Source organism: Musca autumnalis, unplaced genomic scaffold, assembly GCF_047663935.1.
Source record: "Musca autumnalis isolate F117 unplaced genomic scaffold, ASM4766393v1 scaffold_1, whole genome shotgun sequence".
In the NCBI taxonomy this organism is placed as follows: Eukaryota; Metazoa; Arthropoda; class Insecta; order Diptera; family Muscidae; genus Musca; species Musca autumnalis.
In genome coordinates this window covers 297,780,911-297,793,314 of record NW_027411644.1, presented here as the reverse complement: position 1 = coordinate 297,793,314, position 12,404 = coordinate 297,780,911, and the positions used below count along the sequence as shown (strand labels likewise).

At 37.9% G+C, this 12,404-nt stretch overlaps 1 protein-coding gene across 4 annotated transcripts in view; it reads left to right on the top strand.

The window, feature by feature from the left end:
* Positions 1-3,928: 3,928 nt before the first annotated feature.
* The window catches only part of LOC141389792 (uridine phosphorylase 2), a 28,773-nt gene continuing 20,297 nt past the window's right edge, over positions 3,929-12,404 (top strand). Inside the window, exons 1-3 of one of the 4 annotated variants that reach the window (XM_073961879.1) lie at positions 3,929-4,025; positions 11,090-11,144; positions 11,224-11,347. In XM_073961879.1, coding sequence (XP_073817980.1) covers positions 11,134-11,144; positions 11,224-11,347 — 135 coding nt within the window. In that variant the 5' untranslated portion in view covers positions 3,929-4,025; positions 11,090-11,133. Of the gene's footprint in view, positions 4,311-11,089; positions 11,145-11,223; positions 11,348-12,404 lie in introns of all 4 variants that reach the window. The other 3 variants (XM_073961881.1, XM_073961883.1, XM_073961882.1) reach the window with 3 other exon arrangements.

The following is a 12,404-nucleotide window of genomic DNA, read 5'->3' as shown; positions in this document are numbered from 1 at the left end:
AAAGATGGAAGGTGTCGATCTGCATTTCTTGGGTCTTTTCCAGGATTTGTCTCAAGGTAAATATCTGGTCAATGGTGGATTTGCCAGGTCTAAAGCCGCACTGATAGGGTCCAATAATTTCATTGACCATAGGCTTTAGTCTCTCACACAATATGCCAGATACTATCTTATATGCAATAGGGAGCAGACTTATGCCCCTATAATTGGAGCACACAGTCTTATCACCCTTCTTGTGGACTGGACATAGGATGCTCACGTTCCAATCGTCGGTTACGCGTTCTTCCTGCCAGATGGTGCTAACTAGCTGATGCATACACCTTATCAGCTTGTCGCCTCCGGTTTTGAACAGCTCGGCTGGTAGGCCATCTGCTCCTGCCGCCTTATTATTCTTCAGCCGGTTTATTGCTGTCCTTACCTCATCTTGGCTGGGCGGTATACATTCAATACCATCATCTGGGATTGGATCTGTGGTATCTTCGCCGTCTTCACTGCTATCGGATACCAACAGTTTGGAAAAATGTTCTTTCCATATCCTGAGTACACTATCTGTATCAGTAACCAAATTACCTTGTTGATCTCTACAGGAGGATATTCCTGTACCAAATCCATCAGTTTGATGCTTCACTCTTTGGTAGAATTTTCGGACTTCGTTCTGTCTCCTGTACATCTCCATTTGTTCACACTCCCTCTTTTCCATTTCTCTCTTTTTCCTGCGGAAAAGACGTTTCTCCTCTCTCCTTTTCTCCCGATACCTCTCTCGTGCGCTACGGGTTGCTACTGATTGTAAAGTAGCCCTATATGTCGCATTTTTTTCTTCGGTAGCAGCACGGCACTCCTGGTCATACCACGGATTCTTTGGTGGAGGTCTCTGGTATCCAAGTACTGATTTTGCGGCTGTTTGCATGGAGTGGGCAATATTTTGCCATTGTGCTGATATGTTATCGGGACGAGAAGCGCTATCATTAAGCAATTGGGTCAGTTGAGTGGAATATGCTGTGGCTATCTGTTGTGTTTGCAGCTTGGCGATGTCCAACTTTCGTGTTGTGTCTGTCCGTGCTTTATTTGCAACGTTTAGACGGGTACGTACCTTTGCTGCAACGAGGTCCGAATCTATGTTTGCTCCTCGGAACGATCGTACATCCAACACGCTCGATGAATGTCTTCCATCTATCACAACGTGATCAATTTGATTTATTGTTCTTTGGTCTGGAGACAGCCAAGTGCCCTTATGAATATCGAGATGCTTAAATCTGGTACTGCTTACTACCATGTTTTTTGCCGCTGCGAAGTCTATCAGCCTCATTCCATTGTCTGATGTTTCACTATGTAGACTGAATTTCCCAACTGTTTGTCCAAAGATATTCTCCTTTCCAATTTTGGCATTAAAATCGCCTAGAACAATTTTAATGTCATGGGCAGGACAACGGTCATAAGTTTCTTCTAAGCGCTCATAAAATATATCTTTGGTCTGTTCGTCCTTGTCTTCAGTGGGAGCATGAGCGCAAATAAAGCTGATGTTGAAACATTTTGCTGTTATTCGAATTGTAGCAACTCTTTCATTCACGGGTGTGAAGCTGGAGACCAGGTGTTTTAACCTCCGACCAACTACAAATCCGCAACCAAACTCATGCTTTATGTCATGGCAGCTATAGTACAGTGCGTCACCTTTAGGTGTTGTTGTGACGCCTTTCCCGTTCCATCGTATTTCCTGTATGTCAGTAATGTAGGCCTTGTACTTTTCAAGTACATCTGCCAATGCGTAAACTGCACTTCTCTATAAAGTGTGCGAACATTCCAGGTGCAGATTCGCAGATCATGGTCCTTAAAACGTATGCGGGGGTCGTCAACTTTAGAGGGATTTGTTTTTCTTTTCTTTTGTTTTTTCATAGTAGGCTGCTTTTTCTAGGGGAGGGTTACTAACCCGGCGCCGAAACCCAAGTTTTTAACGTTCTTATAAGTGAACGCGCGGCACATGTTAGCTCACTACCTTTAACGGGTGTTAAAGGCAGTTCCCCAGGTGACACCACGGGGAGGTCAGTGTCCACTTGAGATGAAAGAGGGACCAAGATAAATCCTGGGCTTTGCCATGTTAAAACCGGTCAGGACCGTTCCTTGGTATCTTCCATCCCCTACGTCACCCACGATAAATTTAGCCGACGAAAAACGACTAAATTCTTTTGAAATGTGGATTTATCGTCGTATTCTAAAAATTCGCTGGACTGACCACGTTTCAAATGAAGATGTACTGCGACGGATGAATGTGGAACGACAAATAACACGCGATGTAAAAAGCCGGAAAACATCTTATCTGGGTCATATAATGCGAAATGTAAAATATAAGCTCCTCCAAGCCATTATCCGAACCACAATAGAGGGAAGAAGACCAAGAGGCAGAAAAGAAATATCATGGATAAGAAATATTAAAGAATGGACGAAAGAAGCCTCATGAATGCTGCTAAGAATCGAAACCTTTCTATAATGGAATAAAAAAAATATAATATAATTGAATTGTTAACAATGTAAAACATAATTGTATGATCGCTAACACCCGCATACGGGTTGGCAAATAAAGAAGAAGAAGGGCTACTTTCCTCAGAAATTTGTTAATATAGGTCCATGTTTTTATATAGCCCCCACAGAAGATACCTCCCGATTTTCGGAATTTCCAAGTTTTTAGCCGCGTTATCCTGAATATATAAAGTTAGGAATATTATTCTCGTTAGCATTATACAACATTCCTGCAGAGAATTGTCGAGATAGGTCCACGCCTTCATATAGCCCCCATAGACCGGAATCTCCCTATTATCCCATAGAAATAACTGACATTTGATATTTAGTATTAGACATGCCTACAGATAATTGTGGGTATAGATGCACGCTTTAAAACAGTCCCCGTAGAGAGGTATTGCGGTTTCTTAGATTGTAAGGTACTACGAAACTGCTAGATTTGAAGCTTTTAAAATATTTGTCTACTGTAGTGAATGCAAAAAGGTATTTCGGATTCTCAATGGAAAGAAAAGCTTCACGAAGAAAATGATCAATATAGGTTCATATTTTGGTAGGTACGTACCCTAAATATAATATTTATATAATACTAGCGGACCCGGCGAACTTCGTCTCGCTATTAAGGAATAAAATTTCATACAAAAACTCAATTTTCGATTTTTCCAATTTTCCGACTTTTCCAGAGAGATTTTCCAAAATGTTCTTCCGTAAAGACCTTCTCCTCGAAAATACGAATAACTGACAAAAAGTTTTACCGAAATCGGCCTAGCCGTTCTCATTTTATGAATTACTATACATTTTTTACACCATTTTTATATATATAGATAGATTTTATTACTCACCTACTTTTATTCTTTACAAAAATTTATTATCAGTTTATTATGCTGATTGTGCTGGATTTAATTTAAATAAATAAAAAATTATGTACCATATGTATGTACTTTGCAGATTTTAAGGGAAATTCCCCGTTTTTATTTAAGAAATTTAAAACACATTAAAATGATTTCTCAAATTTACAGAATTGTCAGTGATGAGACAAATGTTTGGGAACAATTTAAATTTTTCGATATTTAGGTCCGATATAAAATGGTCCGTAGTTTGTCAGCAACCATACAAATTAAACCACAATATCATTAACACCATTTTAACGCCCCATTACAATGACAACAAGTCACATCTGTAACTATAATGCAATAAAAACAATAACAGATACCATAATGTACCGCACCAACGATCACTTTCCATCACTGAGCTTGCTAGCTGATCGTGAAAATACCCCATATTTTACACTCTTTTTTATTTCATTAATAAATAAATGTAAACAAAGAATCGTTAGAAGCTCCCCTCACAATTGACACTCTGACACTCGGTCGTTTGTGGCGGCGGGCGGCTTCTGAGATTCTATAAAACGTAAACAAATCAAGCAAAGCGATTTAGTACCATACGGGCCTTTTACGACGACGGTGAGTGACAGACAGCGGCGACGACGACAACTCGTTCACATTCATTTGGAGAAAAATGTAAGAAAATTTCTTTGAATCGAAACAATCAACGATGATCGTGTTTGAGTGTCAACATAAAAAATAGAACACTAACAACAAGTCATTAATATAAAAAAATGAGCAGAAACGCCAACAACAATTTTAAACTATTTCAATCTGAATAAAGACAAAAAAATACACAGAACGTGAAATCATTAATAAAAAAATATATTCAATTCTGAGAGAAGTCGGTAAATGCGTTCGTATATTTTAAAACACTGTAATAAAAGAGTAGTGTCACGAAAGTTATTTCAGAAAAAATATGTATGTTTTGTGCTTTAGAAAAAAAAAACTATGGCAAAGAGAAATTGCATTGAAAACTTACGTGTGTTTTTCATGGAAATGTGCAATTTGAAAGAGAAAAAGAATCTGAAATTCAAAATATGTGTGTTTGTTCGTTAGAAAAAAATACAAAAATATAAAATTAATAAAATGCGAAAAAAGTCAAGGTCGTTATAATTTAATATGAAAATATATACATACATATATTTGTGTTCCAGGAAATTCGAACAAATATGTATATAAATACCCCTATTTATATTTGAAAAAAGAAATATTTTTTGTTTATTTTTACAAGAACTTTATAAGGTCTAAAACCGTAATGGTATGACCCAATTATTCGTTGACCATACCCCTGACACTATCTTATAAGCAATAGGGTGCAGTCATATGCCTCTGTAGTTGTAGCACACAGTCTTATCTCCCTTGGTGATGCTAACTAGCAGGTGCATACACATTTCCAGCGTGTCGCCTACATTTTTAAATAACTCGGTTGGTAAGCCATCGCATCCTGCTACCTCATTACGAGGGTCACTAAAAAACCTTCTGGCAATGTCGCCAGTCGTCATTTGAAATGGAAAGTTTGACAGTTTTTAGCCTAACCGTACTCAGTTTGATATATGACCATTGTTTAGAGTGACTTGAAAAATCACTGTGCAAAAAAATGGAATTTACTTGTGAACATTTTCGTCCGATAATTTTTCATAACTTTCGACGTGGATAATCACGGCAAGAGTGCATCGATCAAACTAAATCTTTGTATGTCGATAAAGGACCATCCTATAGGACTATGAATGGTTCAATGAATTCAATCGTGGCGGACACTCGCTAAAAAACGAAGGTCGCGAGGGACGTCCGAAAACGGCCATTGTGACAGAAAAAGATCGCCATCTTAAACACCGTGATATAGAGAAATCCTTGGGCATTTATTTCACAAACTAACATTCGATATTTTTTCTTCAAGATTTACCGCATGGTAAATATCTGGTCAATGGTGGATTTGCAAGGTCTAAAACTGCATTGGTATGGCCCAATTATTTCGTTGACCATACCCCTGACACTATCTTATAAGCAATAGGGAGCAGACGTGTGGCTCTGTAGTTGTAGCACACAGTCTTATATCCCGGCTGGTAGGCTATCGCCTCCTGCTGTCTTATTATTCCGAGTTTTCTTTTGAAACTGTAAAACCGTCAAAAGTGTAAAACCTCCAAGTCAACATTCTATGGACAAACTCGAAAATCAATCACAAGATAATCAATCGATTATGCTTCCCCCCAGACAAAAGTCGACTACGATTTTTAGACTTTTGACTTCAAAAAGTCGTTGAATAGATTAAAGTCGACTTACCTATCCCTAGTACCGATCTCCAACTTCTTTGTTTACAGCCAGTTTCTGTATGTCGAAAGAAGAATGTGTGCGAATGAAACACGAAATAATTGGTGTGTTCCTTTACTTTTGAAAATCGTAAAACCGGCAAAAGTGGTAAAAGTTGTAAACTGCTCCCATATAAATTGTATGGTGTCTGAAGTTAAGGAACGCTTTTCGAGTAAAAAGTGGTAAAACTTGAAGATTCTTGAACGTAAAGGAACAGAGCTAATTTTACCTTTGCTTTTGCTTCAAAACAAATTTGAACAAGTAAAAAGTCGTTAAGTTCGGCCGGGCCGAACTTTTTATACCCTCCACCATAAAATAGTCTTAATTAAAATGGAATAATTAGGGTCCTTTCAAAATGTTAGGTGGAACAACGTTTTGACAATAGATAGACTCAAAAATTTCATCACGCCATAACGCGGAAGTTGGACTCACGGCGGATCTGTCCTTCGGGGTTCATAATATACTCACCAAGGCCTTTCTTCCCCAAGAGGAATTTTCCGTGCCCCAGACTTTCACCTCCATTTTGTTGCACAGTGTTATCAAATCTAATCTAAAAAAATGTGTTCAGCTAGGTGAAAGGTACCACCTACGGGTCTATATCAAAGAGTCAACCTATCTTTAATTTTTTTGGTGGAAAAGTTTTATAGCTGCAGGGAACTTCAAGAGTCAAATTGAGGGTAGTTTCATCAAAACAATGTAGACCTTCAAAAATGGACCCATGTTGACGAATTTTAGTGAAGAAATTTCGTGACCACTGAAAATTCCCGAAAATCGGGGGTGCAGTTATATGGGGGTATATACCAAAACATGGACCTACATATATTGACGATTATTTTTGAATAGACAAAATTGTAGCTAAAATTCTCAAAATACCTATCATTACAGCTAGTTCTGTTAAAAATTGCAGCTAAAATTCTCAAAATACCGAAAATCGGTGATACCGTTATATGGGGGCTATACCAAAACATGGACCTATGTTGACGATGTTTCGTTGGAGACGTTTTATGACCACTGAGAACTTCAAATGTCAAATTACAGCTATTTCGGTTAAAAACTGTAGCTAAAATTCTCAAAATACCGAAAATTGGGAGGTACCGTTATATGGGGGCTATACCAAAACATGGACCTATGTTGACGATGTTTGGTGGAGATGTTTCATGACCACTGAGAACCTCAAATGTCAAATTGCAGATATTTCGGTTACAAATTGTGGCTAAAATTCTCAAAATACCGAAAATCGGGAGGTACCGTTATATGGGGGCTATATCAAAACATGGACCTATGTTGACGATGCTTGGTGGAGATATTTCATGACCACTGAGAACCTCAAATGGCAAATTACAGCTAGTTCGGTTAAAAATTGTGGCTAAAATTCTCAAAATACCGAAAATCGGGAGGTACCGTTATATGGGGACTATACCAAAACAAGGACCTATGCCCATATCCTTTGGGATATAAGTTTGTTGATCACTGGGAACCCTAAGTGCCAAATTATAGCTAATTCGATCTGCAAATGTGGCGAAGAACGTCAAAATACCTCAAATCCGGAGGTACAATTATATGGGGCTATACCAAAAAGTGGGCCGATATAGCCCATCTTCGAACTTGACCTGCCTATGGTAAAAAGACCCTCGGGTGCAAAATTTCAGCACTCTATCTCAATTATTGCGGACGCTAGAGTGATTACAACAGACGGACAGGCGGACATGGCTAGATCGTCTTAGAATTTTATCCTGATCAAGAATATATATACTTTATAGGGTCGCAAATGATTAGTTCGATGTGTTACAAACAGAATGACAAACTTAATATACCCTCCATACTATGGTGGAGGGTATAAAAACACACAAGAGTTTGGACGTGTTTCATTCGCACACATTCTTCTTTCGACATACAGAAACTGGCTGTTAATCTTTGCTGCAACAATGAGGTTATCCGAGTCGACGTTTGCACCTCGGAACGATCGTACATCCAACGCGTTCGATGAATATCTCCAATCTATCACAACGTGATCAATTTCATTTCTTGTGTTTTTTAATTTAATTATTAATTGAGCTATATGACCTAAGGAGATTCTATTCTCTATCAGTACATATTTAGACTACAAAAACCCTAGTAGGGTTTTGTCCTGTCAGATCCAGTTCGGATTTTATGGTCTCATCTAAATCGGGCTAAATCTACACTTTTTTGCATTTATCAGGCCTTTATCTCAGAAATGAATAGGAATGTGACCTTGCTGCCTTTAGCAACATTGTAGCCCTAAACTAGTAGAACTTATCTTTTGAAAAACTCCATCTAGGGCATCAAAATCTATAAAATATAGAAAATTTTACATAATTGCTGAAATTCTGGTCAGTATCGGTTCAACTATTGGGAATTGAACCAAGTAACATTTTGCAAAAATCTTCCAAATAAAGTTCTCAACAATTCTTTAGAACATTCTGAAACTCTAAAATGCTTACTTCGTGTTGTTTCAGCGGTATTTTGCATCATATCTTTTACAACACGTATTTCAACCAGAGTTCACACCAAAAGTTTATTCTCGCATTTCGGATTTCACTACATTATTGACATTTTTATTAAATCGTCGTTGAGAAATGTACTGAAAACAACGGCATAGAGGCATTTTGTAACAATGACATGTTCTAAAGAGTTGTGTACTACATTCCAGGGAATATTTTTCCCAAAGAAAATATTCAGAAAAAATTAACGGTTTTGGAGATACGGTGCGAAATGTATAAACATTGTGGAATTTTTGCACATACTTTGAAATTTGAGGCAATAAATGCAGTTTGTCGAGTTCATTATTTCTCCAAATATTTTATTCTTGTCCTTATCTACAAAATTGCTTCAGAGGTCAGAAGAAGGAAGATTCGCATTGGTTTCAGAGATATAGCCCAGAATTTCTTTAAAAACACAATATTTAACCATGTTTAGATGGGGTCATAAAATCCGAGCTGGATCTGACACAACAAAACCCTTTTATTCGAATTGTAACAAGCCTTTCATTCACCGGGTGAATCTGGGGGTTGTCACCTTTATTATTTTTATTTATACCTTAAACCATATCGTACCGAGACAAATTTTTTATTTATTTTTTAAAAACAAAGCACTTTTTTAGGGTAATTAAGACCCACTGATGTCAAAAATCGACTCAAAAATATTTTCTGATTTTTCATTTTCTCGGAAAGTAGTGTTCGAAATTTCGAACACTGGCGGTTAAGCTATATGTATAGAAGTAAAATAAAATTGATTTATTTGCCGTTTTATTGATTTATTTCACCATTTTTGTATGAGAAAATGGTTGAATATTGGTATTGAGACTTCTTTGGACCTACAAAACTTTTCCCCGAAATGTGTCAGCACTGGTCCACGTTTTGGATTGCCCCCATAGAACGGTGCCGCCCGATTTTCGGGAGATTTCAAAGATTTAGCTGCATTATCCTACAGAAATAGCTGTAAATTAATACATATTTAATCTTTTTTGAAGCTACTTAACTTCCTCCAGAAATTTGTCAACATATGTGCACGTTTTATATAGCCTCCGTTGAATGGTACCTAACGATTTTAGTGTATTTCAGGATTTTAGTCGCACTATCCTCTACGCACTATCCACTCCTTCGCGTACCTCCCACACAAAATTTCGGAAAAGTTCAGTTTAGGACCTACTCTTGAATCGGTATGATTTTTGTTGTAACAACTTGTATTTGATGCACCCCATTACGGCAGTACAAGTTTTATCAGAGGCAAGTCCATACTTCATGAGAAAACACCACGAAAGTTTAGAAATCTCCTACTCTCGAATGGATGTGCCGATTCGGTCCAAAATTTGGCCATCGTTATATTTTTTGCCGAACTTAGTTTAAGTCTGAAGATAAGCCATTTGTGTCCATTCCTTCAGGTACCTCCCCCACAAAAGTTCGAAAAAGTTCGGAAAATGTGTGCGCAGCAGAAATCTTGAAGGAAGTAACAGATTTGGTCCGTACTTTACACATCGTGAATTTTTTTCCAGACATAGATAAGGTTCCCATGTGGACTCTATCAAAAAATTTCGGAAAAGTTCCGTTTAGGACCTTCTCTCGAACAGCTTTGATTTTTGTTGTAGCATACTGTATTCGCCGCGCCCATTACAACGGTACAAGTTTTATGAAGGGCAAGTTCATACTTTCCGAGAAAATAGCTCGAAAGCTGTAAAAACATATATGGCACCATATCTTAGTGACTGGAGCCCACGAAAACTCTCGAACGGATCAACCGAATCGGTAGAAAATTTGGCCTTCGTAATATTTGGCCCTAACTTAGTTTGTAGATGAGCACTATGGGTAACAACAAGTGATATTTTGTCCAAATGTAATTTTACTTCAAATATGGTCCATATCGGTCTTCTCTTAGGGTACCTCCCCCACAAAAGTTCGACTTTTTTTGTTTAAATGAAGTTTATGATATGTTCGAAGGTCCTTTGGAAAATTATACCGATGCTACTCTTTGTGGTCCTGTTTAAGCGTTCTAAGTTATACGGTGACCAACTGAAATGATTGGTGGGCACAATATCAAAAAAAAAAAAAAAAGATCCCCTACCAAAATTGACTATGTCCGTCAAGAACATCTTCCGCTTTTGTGCTTGAGATGAAAGTGGGACCAAGATAAGTCTTGGGTTCTGCCATGTTAAAACCGATCAGGCCTTGGACTTTCTTAGTATCTTCCACCCCCTATGTTAAAATTTCGGGAGATAAGCGAAGACTCGTTCCTGATCTATGTCTGGAAGAAATGTTACAATGAACAAAGTGTAGACCAAGAGTGACATAGGGGGTGGAAGATACTAAGCAAGTCCAAGGCCTGATCGGTTTTAACAAAGCTTGATCTATTTAAACATCAGGTTGTCATCTTTTCCTCTATTACGACAGTACATTTTGAGAAAATGGACAAAAACTTCTAGAAATTCGGCCGTCACCAACTAAAATAACTAATAGTACGTTTATATATAACCGGATTTAACAAACTCACTGGGTTTAAAATGTCAATTCCTTTGCGTATACGTCCAATAAATCCTATTCTAATCTAACATGCCGTACAATGTTTCTGAGCTATTTTGTTGAAAACTTGGAATTCGTTAACAACTTTGTAATGGCTATGCTGCGCATTCTATTAGTACGTGACTAATTTCTATAAAAGAACATTTTGCCTTGGCAAGCTATGCCGACGAAATTCGTTTCATGCAAAATTCAATATCGCTTAATCTTAAAAAAAACAATAGCAGAATAATGCGATCGCTGCTGAAGCTCAAATTTAAAAACAAAATAGTAAACAGAAATTTTCGTTGCGGAAATGTGAGGTTATGTTCTAGATATATGTATGTACATATGTAAATTAATCTTTCTGTTTATTTACAGATATTTTTGCCTGGAAAAAAACAATACCAACAAAGCAACCAACAATGACGAAAAGGTAATACTCGTATCTGTTTACGTTAATAACATTGCAGAATGGTCAATAACCCTTGTGATATCTGTTGCACTTCTTTCAGTAATCAAAATATAAACAATCCACATTTGAATACAATGACGTCGGATTTTTTATACCACATCAATATAAATGTTGCTGATACCAAAAATCCAACAGAAATTATACAAAAATTTGGCGATGTAAAGGTAGGTAAATAAATAGTTTAATTTTTTTCGTTTCCAGCTGGCATACGAGTGTGGCATTCACACTGTCAGCACCCCAAGTGCTGCCGGTAAGCGACATGAGAACCTTGTTCCTACTTCTGATCTTGTCGCAAATAGCTGTAGACATTCTACCCAATATCTTGCGGTGGTTAGTGGTCGGAATTAGGCCGCCATCGACTAATATGTTGAGGGGAGACTTATTTCAGCCGTCTAGGTGGTGAACAGTGTGATAGTACATTTAATGGCTGATATTTTCATATTACTCATATGGTAGAACTGCATTAGGTCAGCTATGTATATATACGTTATTGACGATAGGACCCAACGCACAATCTTCGGCAAAAATTATGATCCCTATACCTTCTATAGGAAGTGGAATTTCAGAAAGGTAGTGGCTTAACAGTTTCGTAGACATCACCTGACCTTGGGAAACTATTTCCCCGTTCACTCTACGGGTCTTCGACTTCTTGTTTCTGAATTCTACAAACGACTGGCGTCCGCACATCCACGTGATTATCCAATGCTGCAAACACGATTGGAAGGAAGTCTTCTCCATGTCCTCGAACAGCTTGGCATGGTTGATGGTATCGAAAATCTTCGATAGGTCAACAGTCACTACGGCTGCTCGATAGCACGGCTTGTTCTGATTTAGTCCTCGACTGATATGTGTGGAAATGGCGTGCATTGCTGCGGTGGTACTGAACATTTTCCGGAATCCATGTTTATGTCGGGCGACTGGGAAACTGCTTCACATCAGAATCTTTGGCATTCTTGTCTGGTATCAGTAGGCTTCTGGTACAAAAGTGTGGCTAACGAAAAATTGAGAACACTTGTCAAATACTCAACTCCAAGTATAACATGTTGCTTAAACATTACCGTTGGAATTCGGCATGGGCCCAAAACTTTGGATGATTTTACGTTTCGGATAGCATCTGCAACATCGCTCATTGTAAATTGTCGGTAAAAATAGTACGTGCACCTCTTCGGACCCGTCGCTGTCCCTTCTACAAGGATTCGAGAGTAATTTAATCTTGGACTA